Source organism: Antrostomus carolinensis, unplaced genomic scaffold, assembly GCF_000700745.2.
Source record: "Antrostomus carolinensis isolate BGI_N321 unplaced genomic scaffold, ASM70074v2 scaffold42438, whole genome shotgun sequence".
NCBI classification, from domain to species: domain Eukaryota; kingdom Metazoa; phylum Chordata; class Aves; order Caprimulgiformes; family Caprimulgidae; genus Antrostomus; species Antrostomus carolinensis.
The window spans coordinates 1-19,632 of NW_010333153.1; the positions used below are offsets into that span (position 1 = coordinate 1).

The window sequence follows — 19,632 nt, forward strand, 5'->3', positions numbered from 1 at the left end:
TGTGCAAACACATTAATTAAATCTGCAAAGCTTTTTATTTTAAGTAGACTTCAGCAACTGAACTTGGCAATCTGTTTGGAAAGAAAAGTTAAATTATTTAAAATATGCTTGAATTCTACATTTAGATGGCTGCTTCTGGACCCAGCGTAGTATCTACCAAATATTTAATTTTAGTTAATGATAGCAGTATTCCTTGCTCTGTGTTGAATTTTAAAATGTCATTTTGTTGCTAGGATGCCGGGGGGAGTCACCACAAAGTCTCTGTTTCTCCCGTCGTCCATGTCCGAGGACTGTGTGAATCGGTTGTGGAAGCAGATCTCGTGGAAGCTCTTGAAAAGTTTGGAACCATATGGTATGTCAAGCAGTATAAAGTCATGTCTCTGGACAAGCTGGGAGCTTTATTTTACAAGTCTCCTGGACCTCTTTAAGGACATGATGATAGCCATTTGAAATCCAGAACTTGGTTGATAGTAAAGATTTTCTAGCGGTGTGAAGACTCTGTGTTTCTGGTCAAGCAGAGTTACACTGTCTGCATGCCCTGGTGGCTGCTATCAGGCTTTGGTGGCACAGCTTTGTCCTGGCCTTCATATGAGCTGTAGCTAAACCGAATTGCAGAACAGCACCAGGGTGGCTGTCTTGATATAAGTGAATATACCAAAAATAAGGATGTGCCACAGAGCAGATGATGCTTTTTCCTGTGGTTTCCTATGGGAGGAGTGCTTGCGATGCGGTAGGACCTGCAGAGTGAGATGGTTGTCCAGAGGAAGCCCCTTCAAAGGTCATACAGCCTGAAGATTCCTGATCTGTGGACAAAAGAGGAAAGGTGCCTGGGTAGAACTACCTTATTCTGAGTTTTGAGTGCTTCTTTTTTGGAAACATGCATCTATTTTCAAGTAAATGCATGAATTGAAGTTAAATAGGGTTTCGCAAGTAGCACAGTAGTATTTTACTCTGCCTTAATATTCAAATAATTGAATTATACTTGTACAAGTATCTTAAAATAAATAAATAAATAAAATTGAGCGAGCACAAGCTTGTTTGGGAATTCAAACAGGTGCATTATAGCCTGAGAGTTTTACTTTTTCAAAACTTAAATCAGCTGACAAAGCTTCTTGAGTTTGTCTGTGCCTGAATTTGGCTAACTAGAATACTTCCATTTATTTCCTGTAAGACAGTTTTGTGTCCAAAACAGTATTTTAAATTTCTTAGCAACAGAAATGTGTCCCTGCTGCTGGCAGGGGGATTGGAACTGGATGATCTTTAAGGTCCCTTCCAATCCAAACCATTCTATGATTCTATGAACAGCAAAGATGTTTAATGTATCAGCTTCGAAGGTGTTTTAGAGTTTGCCTTTACTTTGATCCTTTACCTCATAAATGGCTTTAACAAGGCATTTTTTTAACATTAATTGTAGTTCTAGTAAGTTAGCAAATGATGAACTGTTTGTTTTATTGGTTGGATGTTTTTATGCATTAAACTTTTTCAGGAAAACAACTGCTTATTACTTATTTAACTTATAGCTTCATTTCTTTGTTTTGTGCAAGCACTTTAGAAATGCATTGACGAGGTTTGGGAAGCGCACACAGGGAGACTTACCTTTCTTTTATGTCCTTGTTAGGAATTGTTTTTTTAAAAATAAAACCAAAACATACCATGTATGACAGTTATGGGACTTTGGAGTTGTTCAGAGTAAGCATATAGGAAAACTTACTGTAATGTTTCTCTCACCAGCTATGTCATGATGATGCCATTTAAGCGCCAGGCTCTGGTGGAATTTGAAAATGTAGAAAGTGCGAAAAAATGTGTAATGTTTGCAGCAGATGAACCTGTGTACATTGCTGGACAGCAAGCCTTCTTCAACTACTCAACAAGTAAGAGGATTACTCGGCCAGGGAACACTGATGACCCATCTGGTGGAAATAAAGTTCTCCTGTTGTCAATCCAGAATCCTCTCTACCCAATTACAGTGGTATGTTTCTTCTTTCTTTTTATAAATACAATAATAAAAGGCAGAGAGCAGCAATCTCTGTTATGTTATTTCCATTGGGTACTACTTGTTAAAATAGTCAGGAATTAAATTCACCTCTGACAGCTTTACACCATGTTCACGTAAGTAACATGCATGTTCTGGAAAAAAAGGTTTTTTAAGATGATTCAGTCTCATTGTACAGATGTTTTGTAATACATTTCAAGACTTCAGTGGGCAGGGTTTTGAAATGTTGAAGTTGCTACATGCTTCTGAAATGTTTCCAAATGTGTTGCCACAACATTGGGAATGTTGCGTAGCTTTTAGGCTCTGAGTGGTGTATGTTTAAATAGCAAGTAATTCCTCCTGTAGGAGGGGTTATTTTATTGGGGTCCTTCATTCTTAAGTATTTAAGGACTCCAATTATGTTAATATTTAAGTATTAACGTAAATACAGGCTGGGTGATGAGTGGCTTGAGACCAGCTCCAAAGAGAAGGACTTGGGAGTGACGGTGGATGAGAAGTTCAACAAGAGCCGGCAACGACTTCTGACAAGGACAGGGAGTGACAGAACAAGGGGTGATGGCTTGAAACTAAAAGAGGGGAGATTGAGATGGGATGTGAGGAAGAAATTCTTTGGTGTGAGGGTGGTCAGACAGTGTCCCAGGTTGGCCAGAGAAGCTGTGGCTGCTCCTCCCTGGAAGTGTTGAAGGCCATGTTGGATGAGGCTTTGAGCAACCTGGTCTAGTGGAAGGTGTCCCTGCTGCTGGCAGGGGGGTTGGAACTGGATGAGCTTTAAGGTCCCTTCCAAATCAAACCATTCTATGATTCTGTGATTCTATGATTTCCTTTGTGGAAAGTTGAAACCTTCATCTGTTGATGATCAACTCCAGTTTGATGGAATCTTCCTCACTTTTATTTGGGCTGCTAAATTTTATTTTTCAGTATTTCAAGTCACCCCTTATATACAGTTGCATCTTAATTTATTGCCATCTATTTATGGCACACGTGCATGTTTTTTTTTAATGATACAGATATTTTTTGCTAGTATTTAAGAATGCATGTTTTTTCATGCATTGAATGCCTATATTTTTCATAGAGATTTTATAGTAGACATAGAATTGCACAGAAATATTTTTGGGAAAAAAATTAAAAGTCTGCTTTAAGCAGACTTGTAATATTGTGATATGTGCATAAGGTGCTTGTTCTTAGGGAAATATATAGGATAGTATGGATCAATCAAAATATTTGGGTTTGTGGAACCATATAACTCAATGCAAGTATTAAATTTTGTTTAATGTGCCATGTATTATGTTAGCAAATTGACTGAAATTTAATATTCCTGAAATTACTTCAAGTAGTCAGTTCCAGATCATGCTTTTTGTCTCACTGTATTGTGAATATCGATAGGTTTTTGCCTGTTGGTTCATTAGTGGATGATTAATTTCCTGTCAGTTTTCTTTATAGAAAAGCATGGCAAGGTTTGAGCTTTTTTATCAATGTTTAAAAATGTACCTGCTTTGAGCTGTGTGAGCAAATCCACTAAGTTAAAGTATTCTTTGCACGTGACTATAATACAAAAGTACGTTTCATTCATGCATTTTTGACTTTGGCTTGCCTGAGCAGCTGAGTTGAACGGAGATGCTTGAGGAGAGTGGTCACAGAATCACAGAATCACAGAATGTCAGGGATTGGAAGGGACCTCAAAAGATCATCCAGTCCAACCCCCCTGCCAGAGCAGGAACCTAAATGAGATCACACAGGAAGGTGTACAGGTGGGTTTTGAATGTCTCCAGAGAAGCAGACTCCACACCCTCCCTGGGCAGCCTGTCCCAGGGCTCTGGCACCCTCACTGGAAAGAAGTTTCTTCTCAAGTTTAAGCAGAACCTCCTGTGTTCCAGCTCACACCCATTGCCCCTTGTCCTACCATTGGGCATCACTGAGAAGAGCCTGGCTCCATCCTCCTGACATTCCCCCTTAACATATTTATAAACATTAATGAGGTCTCCCCTCAGTCTCCTCTTCTCCAAGCTAAAGAGCCCCAGCTCCCTCAGCCTTTCCTCAGCAGGGAGATGCTCCACTCCCTTCATCATCTTGGTGGCTCTGTGCTGGACTCTCTCAAGCAGTTCCCTGTCCTTCTTGAACTGAAGCTTTGTTCTGGGCTAGGAGAGTTTCGTGGAAATTCTGAGGATGAAGCCTCTAGTGCTGTAGCTCCTTTTTGAAAGCGAACAAGCAGCCTCTTCCTTCCTGCTGCCCTCAGCTGTTCGTTTGGAGTACACCAACAAGCACTAGCAGCAGAGAGATTTCCAGAGCTACTTAGCCAACACAACCATTCATCCACTGCCCCCCCAGTCCCAAGGGATAGGGGAGAGGATTGAGGCAAAGGGGAAGGAGACTCATAGGGTGAGATAAGAACAATTTAATAATAGAAATAAAAGAAAACTTAAAATAATGCTAATATTAATATAGTAGTGATAATGATAACAGTGACAATATGCAAATGAGTGATACACAGTGCAATTGCTCACCACCCACTGACCGAGCCCGACCTGAACCCAAACCGCAATCCCGGGAGAGCCAGAGCCCGAGCGAAAGCCAGAGAGAGCCAGAGAGGGAGAGACCCTCACTAATGTACTGGACATGATATGATATGGAATATCCCATTGGTATATCGAAAGGCCAGTTTAGCTTATTAATGTAAATATTCCTTGCCCCCCTTAGATCTTGCACTTGTAGATTAGCAAAATGCAAAAGTCCTTCACTTCCAGCGACAAAAATGCCAACACTGGTATGTTCTCAGTGTTTCTCTCATAACAAATCCCAGGCTGAAAACAAAATGTGGCACTATTCTAGCTACTAAAAAGAAACCCAGCTCTGTCCCAGCTAAAAACCCGGACAAAGCATCAGAACTCACTGAAGATAGTGTAGACAAGTAGTCATAGCAACTGGGAGGAGCAGTTGTACCCAGGATAGCTAGCAATGTGATGAGAAAAATAAAAATTTTGCACTTGGCCAATGGGTTAAGGAAACAGTTGACTTAAGAGTGCCTCAGGCAAAGTCTGCATTATTTAAAAAAACAAAAACAAACCTCCCAAAAAAACCACAAAGCCCAACACCACCTCCTCCTCTCCATCACTTTTCTCTCCTTAAATAAGAACTACGGGTAGGTGAAATAGATGAAAAATTGCAACCAGATTTAAATGGCAAGTCTGAATAACTGTCATAAACAGTTCCATTAATTCTTAAAAGCTTTTATTTCAAAACAAGATACAGTTTTTGCAGAGAAATTGGTCTGCTCAAGGGCATCTTGTGGAAGAAGGTAAATTATTCTAAAATTTTGCTGCAGCATGTTTCCTCCATTACAATTGTGACCGGCTTCTTGAAGAATTTTTTGGGAAGGGTGTGGCAGTAAAGGACAAGAAGGGCAAGTTTATTTAATTGCTAATTGCTTTGCACCCCTTTGTAATGGGAGGTTGGTGTTTTGAAAAAGCTTTGCCTGAGGTGTCATATATAGGTCTTTGAAGTTCTGTTTCCCAGTTTCCTTATCTGTGGGCAGAACCTTGTCAAGGATTTGTCTGTAAACAGATAATTTGTTCAAAGGGACCTTCTCAAACTGACTGTTGCTCGAGTCGTTAGTGTCTGTTCAGCTCTACCTCTGCTTTTGCCTCTTAGCCCTCACTTACCTTCTAAACCTTCTGTGCACGCAGGATAAAGGTGTGGTAACTGAAATGCTTCAAAATTAACTGTCAACAACTTCTGAGATTAGGTTGCTGCACCTCCTTTTTATGATGCTCTAGTATGTATATACTGTCAGTGTTAATTTTTTATTTAATATATCCCACGTGACTGTATCTTTTGAATCAATTGATTGATTTGATAATCTAAAATAGCTGAATTATTTTTAAAAAAAATCAAGCTATGTACGTGCCTGCTGGCTGACAATACTGATGTCATTTTGAGTAGAGCTTACATTTTGAAAGACAACTTTTTTGTTTAAATTAAGTGACTGTGAAGAAATCTTTCGAGAGACAAATTGTGAAAGGAAGTCATATGCCTGAAAATTAATGTTGTCTGGTGCTGGAAAGTTCTCAGGATTCTTTTCTCCCAAACAAGAGGAGACAGAGGGCAGCTGTTTGTGCTGTTGAGTGTGTATAGAAATTAATACCTACAAATTATCTCATAAATCTTATTTTTAAGGGGTTCATGCTGCTTGAATCTTTTCAAAAAATATCTGTCCATCTTCTGAAAATCTTAAGTTTGACAATCTCCTCTGCTTGCTTCATTTAGCTGTGCAAAACACTCACTGGAGTGTCTGGAGCAAGGCCCCTGAGCATGGACAATGTTTTTGGTTTGTTGTGGGTTTTCTTGTTGTTTGTTTTTTTTTAGTGGTAATATGCCCATATATTAAAGCTTGTGGTACTTTATGTAAGCCAGGAGTTACACCACTGCAGCTGCAGCCAGCAATAAGACATCCTCTTTTTCTAGTTTCTTGTTGGGGGCTGGGAGGGGATATGGGGGAGTGTGGTGTGTGGTTTTGGTTTGGGGGGCTTTTTTGTTTGTTTTGGGGTTTATTTTTTGTGGTTTGGGGTTTGTTGGTGTTTTGGTTTTGTTGGTTTTTTTTTAAGAAATCTAGCAAGCCCCTCACCCCTTTGCCTCCCAATTGCTCTGCTATTCTTGCAGAACTTAATAATAAATACTATACCTACTTCCTTCCTCCCTTCTCCTTCTTGACCCCCAACTAAACCTGAAGATGTACACAAAGATCTTAGAATGAGCATTTTGGAAGTATTTGGTTTAGATACAAAGAAAAAAAAGGAAAAATAAGTCGTGGTAAAGTGTTTCACCCAGATGCCAGTGCCTTTGCCTGCTAGGTTGAGCTGTGAAACTGGCTGTCTAGTAAAGCTTATGTGCTTTCAGCTGTTTAAACATGATACAGCAGGTGAATTGTTTCAATACCTCACAGTCCCTGTTTGTTCAGGTTCTCAAGCCTGAGTCTTGGGAATTCTGAGTATGGGTGTATAATCACTCTAAAATAAACTTATTTTCCTTGGCCAGACTGAAGCTAGAGTCTAGTTCCTGGTCCCATGATGTCTGAGTTGTTACGTGTAACCCACTGTTGTTTGAGATACTCCTAACACCACATCATAAGCCTGGCCTGATGTGCAGTAAGGCGAGCTTTTCTCCTTACTGTTTGGCACCTCTGCAGCACTGAAGATGGTTTTGAATTTTATTGGTTCCTTGTAATATAGACAAATGCTGGTGAAAGCAGAGTATTAACAATGAGTTTGCATGAATCCAGTGTTTCCTGTCGGGAGTTTTCTCTGCCTTAAGTGGAGAAGCGCAGCAACCACTTAGTGTCTTTGATTCAGGTGAATACAGTTGAAATTCTCCTTTTGATGAGCTACCTAAGCTTACATCATGGACTATCCCCAGTTACTCTTATGAAAATAAACATGAAAAATTTAAAAAAAGCCCTCAGCTGCTCAGATCTTAGGAGATGAAATGTATGATAACTATAGTGTCACTTTGTCTCTCTTTGCCTTGCTAAAGCTCCTGCAGTGCACGCTTAAGAGAGCACAGCTTGAGATATGGATGCAGTTACTGGATTTTAACACAGTTGAAGATACTTGTTAAACTAATGTTTGCATGAGTATTTCTTATAGAAGTTTTTTGCTGTTTTTCAGATTTGACTGCCTATACTGTATTAATCAACAAAAATGCTAAACCTGAATGTATAAATTGTAGAGGGAAAATTATAAATGAAAAGTTAACAAGCCTTTTCTTTGCTCTTTGGCTTTTAAATACCAATGCAAGAAAATGTTTCATGGACCTAAAGTGTTTGAAATTTCACATCTGTCTAAAATACTGTTTTCTTCTTCCTTAGGATGTCTTGTATACTGTGTGCAACCCTGTTGGAAAAGTTCAGCGCATTGTTATATTCAAGAGAAATGGAATACAAGCTATGGTTGAATATCCTTTTTGAGTGTAACTTTTTTGCTGTAGGTTCTTGACTGATGATGAGATTTAACATGAGGATGTCCGAAAAATACTGTATAATTTTGAGGCCAGATTATTTTTTAATTCTCTCTGAGACATGGTAATTTCTATATGTCTATAAGACAAAATAGCACTTACACATTTCATTTTTATAGGAAAATGACAGTGTCAACAATAATCTTGGTAACTGTGTTTATAGGTGGCCCTAAGGCTAATAATTGCAGACATGAAATGTCAGAGATTTAACAACACATTATACACAAAAGTTCCATGGCTTCTACCTATGTTGATACTTGAGAAATGGGTAAGGGATTGCAGAGGTGCAGTTTGACTTCTTCAGACTCTTCTAAAATAGTTCTAATATATACTGCTTGCCTTTCTCTTCTGACTTTAGTAAGGCACAAGACCAATTGAGCCCTCTTTGACCTGTTTATCATGTGTTGAGGAAATTCCCTGCTCTGTTATCCTACTGTTTACTCTATTTGTAGCGTTAAGTTGTACACGGGATGAATGTTCAGAGTTGTTAATGTGTTACTGTGGTTTGCAGAGTCCAAAGTCTGATAGGATTACGCCTTAGTTTATAAAACTCTGATAGCTCTCTTCCTAGAGACTGATTACCATCCACTTCTGAGATGTTTCTGGACAAAATTGTACCAAATTCTCAGAAATCCTTCTATGATTTCAGATGCTACTGATGTGGCAGGCTTTATTAGTGGGTCACTTATGTATGACTTAACTGGTGGCTGTATTGATGATTTGCCAGGCAAAAAGAATTACCATACTTCCATAAAAACCAAACTAATTGCTATTTATCTATGTCAAAGGCTTAAACTGTGTGTCCCAACAGACAGTAGTTTGACTTACTATGATAGTGTGTCAAGACTGTGGTAAGCAGTGTTGTCTGGGTCAGATAACTTGTACAGTTGGGGATTATTCTGCATTTTGTGAAAGATTAGGGAAGGTGTGGGGGGAATCCTGCAACATACTCATACACATTGAGTTACATTTCAATGAAACTACCGTACTTCTGTCCTTTGAATTAAATTCTGCAACATGACTTTTATTGAAAACAAAACCAGCAATTGAAAGAAAACTCACAAATATGAGCAAAGGAATGCAGCAGTAATAGGTAAACAGTTCACGGGGGAAGGGGAATAGTGAGCTTTGAGACAAGCCTTGTCTGAAAAGTTCAAAAATTGAGTTACATTTCAATGCTAATTGCAGTACCCATTACTTTTGCAGATGTGCTCCCCCAGTTTTAGCCAGTGTCAAACAATTTCTTAGAGGTCTGTAAAGCTTAACTTTTTCCACTCTTAAATTCCACAGTGAACCTACATCAACATGGAGGAAGTTGGGCTGCAGGAATGTGTTAAAACACAAGGGATATGCTGTTGATACAGACTACTTCTAAAATGTCAATAAGTTATATCAAAGGATGGCACAAAATGTCTGATCTGCACCAAGGTTCAGGCTTTCTGACACCATAAGTTACTGAGTATGTATGAGCTCATGGATTGCCATGCACCAAGGCTCAGGTACATTTTTATTTTTTTTTTGCTAGTCATAGAACTAATTTTGCAGTGTGCAGAAGATATGAAATAACCTACATGTTGGAGCCTGGTACATGCATCAGCCTTGAGCAGTGGATTTAAAGCAATCTGCTTGTTGCATTTTTTGATACAAGATGATTATTTTTTCATTCAAAGTATCTCTTAGTTCTGCAGTTTTATTTGGCTAACAAGCTAAAAAGGGCATACTCCTTCTTAGTTCTTTTCATTGTAAAGTAACTGCTGAGTTCATGTTCTCCTTACCCACAACTCTCTAGCTAATGTCACCTGTGAGAAAGGATGCATTGTCTTAAGTCACTCCTTCTCACCTCCAAGCTCTGATCCCTTCACAAATAATGCAGCTTGAACTTTCCCTTCAAATATTCTCTAGGCTTGCTGGTAGCTTTCTATGTCCTCTGATGAAAATTAAATCCACCAGAATATCCCCTTCCAAATGGCATAAGCTCAGAGCATAAACAATGTCTATTGTGTATAATCCAAATAATCCACACTGAAGAATTTAGTATGAATGGTCTCATCACATGCTGCTTACATCTCAAAACCAGATGCTTAACATAAATTGTTGGTAATTTTATATTAAAGTCTGTATAGAGTTCTTGTAAGGTAGGCAATAGTGAAATAACCTGCAGGCTACAAAAATAAAGCCATATCAGAAGAAAGGGACACGAGTGAGACACCTGGAGTAAAAAATCCTTAACGTGATGTCTATGTTTGAATCGGTGTTTTGTGCCCAGAAGGCAAAGGCTGCACTCAACGGAGCAGATATCTATGCAGGATGCTGCACACTAAAAATTGAATATGCAAGGGTAATGCTTGGACCTTGTCTTTTAATTTAACTGGAAAAATAAATATGATCAAGACTTAACCTGTTTCATTTTTACTTTATTTGAACAGCCGACTCGACTCAATGTCATTAGAAACGACAACGATAGTTGGGACTACACTAAACCCTATCTGGGCCGACGAGGTAGGTTTTCGTACGTTATCGCTGTAGATGTTTGATTTGTACTAATGACAATCCTTTATATGTGGTCAGGCTGTATGGCAATAGTCATTTCAAAGCAAGCCAGTGCTGCTGAAGGCTGTGTTCCCAAGCCAGGAAAGTAACCCTGAGCCTTAGTTCCCCCTACTGCCGTGTGCTTGAGCCACTTAGTTCAACAAGGAGCCCACACCTGCAAGCACCTTCGCAGTTCTCAAGGACTTGCATTTCTCCAAGCAGCTCTCTCTCTTTGGAGGAGAGGAAACCTGGTACAGACTATTCCTTACAAACTACAAACTTGCACACTGCTTCTCCTTCGAAAGGACTCCTTTTCCCCTATGTTGGACAAGGCATTAAGAAGGATAGACGACTTCAGCAGGCTGACTCTACACTTCATCATGCACCACATCGGCATCAGCAACAAACAAACAAACAAAAAAACCCTCTGAAAAAAAAACCTCAGACTTGCAATTCACCTTGTCTGCATACTGCATGCACCACCACCACAAGTTTTTAAAGGAGGACACTTTCAGTACTTCAGTTTTGTATGGGATGAATAACATGATAGACTGTACCCATTCTGTTAAAGTTTGTATGTATGCTGGTCTTACTTCCCTTAAAATTACAGCTGAAAGATTGAGAACCTCCAAAATTAAGAACCTCTCTTGTTGATTGATCATTGACGTTGTAATCTATTTATTACTTGCTGTATGTGAGAGTTGCATTCAGTCTTAACAGTGTAAATATTGTCTAGTAGTAGGGAAGTTTAATCCTTACCTGTAGATAGTTGGAACTGAGCAGTGCAATATGAGATAGGTCCCCTCAGTTATATTTAAGTATTAAAATAGGGAGATTCATAATGGGTACAGGCATACTGTCTCTTAAGTACTGAGCTGTAAAAATAACCAGAGCTTAACTCATGTCAGTTGAAACTGCAACTATATTATGTAAAGACAAACTGCTGTGTAGCCTAACTCCTGTAAAGTGTTTATTTAAAAAAGAAAAAGAAAAATTGTAACTATTGAGTGCAGTGTTCAGTAACTTATGTACAATAATGTGTGCAATGTAAAGTTAGAAAAGTGAAGACAATGTGTATAGAGTAGATAGAGTATCTACTTAGCAAAAGCTATATGAGAACCAGGGCTTCGGCCATCTCAAGTGACATGCACTTTCAAGGTAACCGTGCAGAGACGCTGGGCTTGTAAAACTGTTGTACAACTAAAAACTTAGGACTTGAATTTTCAAAATGAAGTTCTTGTAAAAAGTTAACAAGGGAGCTACAGTATTGGTTGCAGCTTGTGGATTATGACTATTTGTATCAGGATTCAATTTTTTTTTTCCTCAAATTCCTGAGTTTAAAAAAGGGATTTTTAATAAACTCAAGAGCAAGAAAAAAAATCTAGAGGTTTAATTTGACCCTCCTGTCTTTTGATCATTACGCTGTTTGAAGGCTGACTTGTGATGTTGTGCATCTAATTACATTATGTAATTGGTCTACAGATAGATATGACTGTATGAACTAAATGTTCCCCAAGCTGGAGGAAACAGTGGAAAATGAAAATAGGATAGGTATGGCTTGTTCTTTCTCAAGAACTCTCACTCTACTCTTTTGTTTGCCTTTTGTTACTTTGATAGCCTTGTCTCTATTTTCTACATATCACTCCACTACATGTAAGAGGAAAAAGATGTGACTTGTATTATATATATCTATATATCATGCTATATTCTATAGAACATGATTTTTCATTTATTGTGGCCCACATCCATTTATCTAGAAAAAGGGAATATAAATTGTTGAATGAACACGGAAATGTACTTGAGAAAGCAGGTATCTAGGGCAGTTTTGCCCATAAAGTAATCCAGGACCTTTTTTGAGAGAGAGAGAGTTTTTATTTTTGTGTTTCAGCTTACTCTTGCAGCAGTGTTGATTTTTGAACTTAATGTGACCCGAACTGTAGAGATCTGACTGCAACAAACAAGATCTTAGCTCAAAGGAATTTCATTCTGAGGACAAGTATGCTGATACATTCTTTCAAGATTTCATGCCCCCCTCTCAAATCTTAAAAAGGAAATTCATTTTGCTAATGATTTTTTTTTTTTAAGAACTATTTTTAGTTCTTTATGGTAACAAATTACAGACTTCCCCATAGTGTTTCTCCACTTCAGCCAACTTCCTAACAAGTGCCTGCTGCTATGAACACACATTGCATTAGATTACACAAAAAAAAACCTCCTCACTTTTAGTATTCTACTTGCTTTCAGCCAGCAAGTTCAAACTGTAGTTTGGAGTATTTCTTTTGGTGGTAATACCAGGATACACAGTGACTCAAGTACCTGATTTAAAAACAAAACAAAAACCCCAAACTTAAACTAAGATTATAAAGAGTCTTTCCTTTCAGAATTATTTTTAACACAGATCAGTTCTCATGTTTCAGTGCCTGTTTGCACAGGTATTTGTACTGGCACAATTCAGGGACTTTGTTCAAGCGAGGAACAAGTATGGGGCAAGGAGAGAGCAGTGGACTTACACCATCACGAGGAGGAAATATTTGTCAAACTGTGTTCTTCCAGAATTCTTTATTTGAAGAATATAGTCCTTTATTACTGTGTGCAGTTTCAAAGGATTTAGCTCCACAGACTGGAATTATAAACTTGATTTTTCTGAAAGATGATTACAGTATACAGTTTAAATGCTCAAAATACTTGATATGACTGCCCATTTGCTTTCTAGAGCCAAGAATCAGAGCTGTTACTCTGAAAGGGGAATGGAAAAACAAAACTTGACAGAAGTAATCTTTCTTCTATATATTTGAAGGCACATTCAGTGCTGTTCTCTCTTCAGGCTTTATTGCCAAAGTAAATATGTCACTTGGAATCTGTCCTCAAAATCCTGAGCAGAAAGGGCACATGTGTTTTCATCTCCCACTGTTGTGTTGTCTAATGCGAATAGTTCCTGTTTTTTGAGGGGAAATACCTCCAGCTGCCTTGGTCTGGAGTTGCCATTTTCAGCAGTCATATTTTAAATTTGTTGGGAACTGTTGTACACTGATAAATGTCTCGCCCCATCTTTTCAATGTGGCTTTTTTAAATGTGAGGAATCAATTGTTGCTTACCACAAAGGAATCTGGAAGTTTAGATTTTCTTTGTCATGCAGCATGGATCTGATTAGAAAATACAGCTTTGGCTTTGATGCACTGCTTTCCTCCAGTAATGTAGACCCCTTGCTTAACTTTATATCCTAGAGAACTGGGTTTTCTTAAAGGATTGACCGTTGTTTAAGTGCATATGTTTTTCTTCAATTGAACTGTTGGGTGCTGCTGATAATGCAATAATGTACAATCCTTTCAGCACGCCCATAAATCAGTAGGTGTTCTGTAAATATATATGTACACATATGTAATGCTCTCTGTTTACTGATTATGAAACCATGTAATACAGGTTGTTGTTGGCTTATGCTGAAACTTCTTGAAAGAAGCCCACTTTGAAAATGTGTTGCTGTTGAAGCTAATATTATGATTCAGGTACTGTCTTTCAAAAGTACTGCATTTCCAATTTGTTTTAAGAGACACATAGGTAAATCCTGCTGTATGGTGTTATCTATGCTAATGTGTGGTGTCTGTTTAGGAAAACTATTGGGTATTTCCATAAACTTTAAATGTCTGCACCTCCTCATTGGCCACTGTCCCCAATCAACTCAAGTGCAATTTGTTACACAGCTGGCAATCTTTTAATTTTGGTGTCCCAGGGTTACAGCTTGTGATTTTAGACATATAATGAATGAGAAATCGTTTATAAAATTAACAAGGATTCAAATTACTTTTTTTGCTTCTTAACTAGAAGCTTTGTATCTTAACTGGAGAAGTCAAGTGCATAGTTGTGTGTACTAAACTGTTTTCTTTCCCTTCCCCCATGTTAGACAGAGGGAAGGGCCGCCAGAGACAAGCTATTTTGGGAGAGCACCCATCATCATTTAGACATGATGGTTATGGTAAGTAACATAGGATGACACGTGGTTATAATTTCTTTATGTATTATGTGGAATTCTAAATATTCAATCAATGCTTAACTGTAGACCCCTACAGCAAGAGTAGTCCATTATTGTGCTGCATGTGCGGGGCCGTCAGTCCATGTTCTGAAATGCTAGAGATTCTCTGAAACCTGTGTGCATTTATTGTCATACCTCTTCCTTTCATGGAGGGCATCAGCTCTTCAAATTTACTCCTTGGAAGAATGTTTCCTTTCAGTTGCCATCACCCTAGCAATGGATGGAAAATGACATCTGTACTGGGAAAGCAGTTTTCTTCTAGAAAATGGCAACATAGTTTAATCAATGGTTTGATGTAACAGAGCTCTCTGATGTTCTTGCATGCAAAGCTGAGAATTGCAGGCTTTGCATTTCTTCTAATTTAGCTAATTCTGAAAAGGTATAGCTATGTGACTAAAAAAAATGATGTTTTGGAATTGGTGCTATAAAAGTGCCAGTTGTTATGAGTGCTATCTGTAAATGGAGGATCTGCTGTCACTTTCACGTGTTGGACTGAGACCTGAGGGTTGAGAAACTAGTGTTCCCAGTTAGATGTGACTTTTCTAGTTATTTACCCTCTTAACTGTCAGATGCAGTGTGATTTGTCTTGCCTCTTTCTTTGCAAAAGTATTTATGATATTTTACAATGTAGTTGATCTTTTACCTACTTTTTCCAAAGGTTCTTCAAATCTCCAGAATTTCCAAGTTCCACCCTGTATTCACTGATGTTCTTTTTCCATTTTTCTGATACACCCTTCTACCTTAAGTAATGTGGCTGTCTCCTCCTATACTGCTGTCTCCTTCTCATCACTGCTTTTGCTGGGGAAAAAATGACAGTGGGTTCCTTTTATACTTGGGTTATGTGAATTTCACATTATTTTTGCCTCAGAAGAACAGGGATCTTCTCCTTAGTCCGTAATACTGATGTTTTCTATAAACAGAATTATTGCATGCTAGTAATGTCTCTTCATTAAATAAACAAATAAACAAAACAATACCTCCCCCCCCTTAATTATTTATTTCAATGAACTTGTCACTTTAGCTGTAGTGGAAAATAGGACAGGTTCATTTTGCATTAATACAGGGGTTTAAGTATTCCTGCTTCTTTCAAATGAGCTGTTTGTAGAAAGGCAGTCTTCTGACTTAATCTCTTGTCTCTGGAAAAGAGCTGTATCATCTCTCCTGACCTCTGGCTAAGAGTTCGCTCCTTTTGGTTTGTTTTCCCTACTTTGTAATATTCTTTCTTGGTGTCATGTAGCCCTATAAGTAGGCATGGCAATTTTATTTTAAATATTTCTTCTGATAGGTTTATATTTTGTCTGGTGCAGGGAAGATACTATTTTTATAATTACTAAAATACCTTTTTTTTCATTTGTGTATAAAAATAATTCCATGAAACAGTTCCTTTCTTTTTGTCTGGTAATCCAAGAAGAGACTTGAAACATTAAAGTGTTTTTTTTTTTGTTTTGGGTTTTTTTAATTGTAAAAAGAATTAATGGAAGCTGCTGTAACATTGTTCCCTCCATCTTTTAAATATGCATTGCATATCTGGGCTTTAATGCATGATTAAGTAATGAAACTTGTTTCAAACAACATGAAAGCATGTTCTTTCATCTCTTTAGGGTCACATGGTCCTTTGTTGCCCTTGCCGAGCCGGTACCGAATGGGATCTCGGGACACTCCAGAACTTGTTGCTTATCCATTGCCCCAGGCATCCTCCTCTTACATGCATGGTGGAAATCCTTCTGGGTCAGTTGTCATGGTTAGTGGGTTGCATCAGCTAAAGATGAACTGTTCAAGGGTCTTCAACCTGTTCTGCTTGTATGGAAACATTGAGAAGGTAAGGCATGATTTATTAGAAACTTGGAAACTTCTATAGTCATATTAATTGTTTTGGAAAAAGCCTGGCTGATATGGTTTACAAATATTTCCTAATAATTTGTAAAACTCTTGGTTGGACTGTTTGTTGCAATGTCATTTTTTTCCCTTATCTAACTTAGGTGAAATTTATGAAGACTATTCCAGGCACAGCACTAGTTGAAATGGGTGATGAGTATGCTGTGGAAAGAGCTGTCACACATCTCAACAATGTCAAGTTATTTGGAAAGAGACTTAATGTCTGGTAAATATGTTTTATCAGGTTAATAGTTTACCAGTGGGCAGATGAAATGAGGTTGCAAATGGACAGTGGACATATGGGCATTACATGGATTGGCTGTTAATAAACTATTCCCTTATGTGTCTTACCCAGGCATTCTACTTTTTTTTAAGGAAGGTGTCAGATCCAAAAAATGTTGTAAAAAAAAATGTCAGCTCTGTTCTGGTTTGTCCTGGTTTTTAGCCAGACCAGAGTTGGGTTTCTTGTTAGTAGCTAGAATAGTGCTGTGTTTTGGTTTCAGCTGGGATTTGTTATGAGAGAGACACTGAGAACACACCAGTGTTTGCATTTTTGTCACTGGGAGTGAAGGACTTTGTGTTTTGTTAGTCTGCAAGTGCAAGATCTAAGGGGGTGAGGAATATTTACATTAAAAAGCTAAAGTGAGATTTGGATGTGCCAATGAGATATTCCGTATCATACCACGTCATGTCCAGTACATTAGTGAGGGGCTCTCCCTCTCTTGCTCTCTCTGGCTTTCGCTCGGGCTCTGGCTCTCCCGGGATTGCGGTTTCGGGTCGGGATTGTCGCTCCTCCGGGATCGTGATCTGGGAACAGGCCGGGCTCGGTCAGTGGGTGGTGAGCAGTTGCACTGGGTATCACTCATTTTCATATTTTGTTACTGTTATTATTATCACTACTATTTTAATATCAGTATTTTAAGTTTTCTTCTATTTCTATTATTAAACTGTTCTTATCTCACCCTACAAGCCTCCTTACCCTTGCCCCAGTCCTCTCCCCTATCCTCTGGGGGTGGGGGGCAGTGGGTGAATGGCTGTGTGGGCTGCTGGCCAAGGGCCAGCCCAGTGAAACTATCACGTGGTTAGATCAATAATCTGTGTGCAAAGTATGCAAGTCTTATTTAAGAAACTTTAATTTTTATATATATCTATCTGTCTCCTTAAATCTCAGTGTTTCCAAGCAACATTCAGTAGTTCCAAGCCAGATATTTGAACTGGAGGATGGCACGAGTAGTTACAAGGATTTTGCAATGAGTAAGAATAATCGCTTCACCAGTGCTGGCCAAGCATCTAAGAACATCATCCAACCACCCTCTTGCGTGCTGCATTATTACAATGTTCCCCTGTGCGTAACTGAAGAAACATTTGTAAAGGTAGGCAGTTGAAATGACTGTGACATGTAGTGCTTTGGAGTTCTATCCTAGCTTTACACAGTGCTGCTTACAAAAGGAATTAACTGGGATAATTACAGCATAGCAACTGGAAGAGAATTGGTTTTTAAAATAGGTTTGTAGCCTCTTTGTATAGAAGCTGCTATATTTTCACAATTCCTTTTTTTTTTTTTTCTTCTTTTTAAATTCTTTTTTTTTTATGTGAGAAACAAGATCTTGGAAATGAGAACCTTAACATGGTTTTTGTGGAGGGAGGGGAAAAGACTCACACAAAGCCAAACACAGGGAAATTCAGGACTGCAATTTGCAAAAGATGAACTGACCCCCTGAGATGCTTACTGTAATGATTGCTGGGGTGTTTCAGAATGTAGAGAAGTAAGCACCTGGAACAGTTGAGTCTTAAATGAGCTTTGGATGTTTAAAACATGCAATACTGGACCTCTCAAGTGCTAAAACTGATGACAGTTCAGTGAGTCCTTTTTCAGTTCAATAAAAATATTTTTTTTCAAGCTCTGTCTGAAAATTAATTCTGGTTCATGAGTGATGTGCTTGTATGTACAACTTCTGAGCTACTATACTGAAGGGGAAATGTCAAAAAACCCCACTTGTTTTTATTTAAATATCTTGTTTGAGGTGGTAGTGATACCAATGCTCTTAACAATTTTTTTGCTTATAAAATCATATTTTTCATGGGACAGCACAGATATAGGAGCCTTGTTTTGCATACTGTAGAATGCTATTCTAAAGCATTACCAATCTAAACCTATTTTTAAAATAACAATTTGTCATAAATTCTTGGAAGCTCTCTTAAAGAGTCAATATTTTCCTTTCTGTGTTTCTCTTCCAGAAATTTGGGAACTTTGCTAATGTGTTTATGTGTATTTTTACTGGAGTTTTACCTCTTATTTTATTTTTGTGACAGTTATGTGAGGATCATGAAGTTCTCAGCTTTATTAAATACAAAGTGTTTGATCCAAAACGTAAGTAAACTTTGACCTGTCTGGGGAGTTCCTTCAATCCCAGTTTTGATAAGAGCATACACGGTCAGGAGACTTTACTTATCTCCTCCTTCCCTTTTTTATTTCTCGTTTTGACAGCTTCTGCCAAAACACTGTCTGGTCTGTTGGAATGGGAATGTAAGACAGATGCAGTAGAAGCTCTCACTGTACTTAATCACTACCAGATAAGAGTCCCAAGTAAGTAAATTTTACTGATCTTACTGCTAGAAATATTTGCCTTGTTTTCTTTCATGTTGATACTGCCTTTGTAAAAGGTGAGGCTTTAACAGCTCACTCTGCAGCTAAAAACTACATCATTCTTATTTTATATATATATATATATGCTGGTTTTTATTTATACACACATGCACACTTATAAAGTGCTATATATATTACAGTATACAAATGCTATATATATTACAATATTTAATCTGTAGTTTAGGTTCCATTAGTTTCTGTTTAAGTGGCACTCTAGTTTTTGAGTCAACCTATAGAACTCAAAATATGCTCTGCAACTTTAAAGTTATGGAAACATGGAAAAAAAAAATTGGTTTGGGATTAAAAAAAACCAGGCAGGCAGGAAAAGTGTTAAAATCTACTGTCATCAAAATCAAGCCTAATGGATAAAGTCTTACTGAAGCTTTTTATGTCTTTCCTAATAAACACAGAGAAATCTGCAATATCTTTGGGCAGAACATTCTTTAAGTTACACAGCTCTGAATTAACTACTCCTGTATGGGTTCTCTTTCAGATCAGAAATTGTGAGGCCAAGCTGAGTTTAGCTCCAAAGTAGTAAGAATGGAAAGGGAGTTC

At 38.1% G+C, this 19,632-nt stretch overlaps 1 protein-coding gene across 1 annotated transcript; it reads left to right on the forward strand.

The window, feature by feature from the left end:
* Nucleotides 1-237: 237 nt before the first annotated feature.
* On the forward strand, nt 238-19,017 carry HNRNPLL (heterogeneous nuclear ribonucleoprotein L like; the record flags this gene model as incomplete). Its single annotated transcript, XM_010173776.1, has 11 exons — nt 238-352; nt 1,732-1,969; nt 7,851-7,936; nt 10,241-10,337; nt 10,426-10,498; nt 14,427-14,498; nt 16,157-16,374; nt 16,535-16,656; nt 17,602-17,803; nt 18,744-18,801; nt 18,919-19,017. Coding segments are annotated over exons 2-11 (1,258 nt in total), but the record flags the coding sequence as incomplete, so codon positions are not given.
* Between the last annotated feature and the right edge of the window lie 615 nt (nt 19,018-19,632).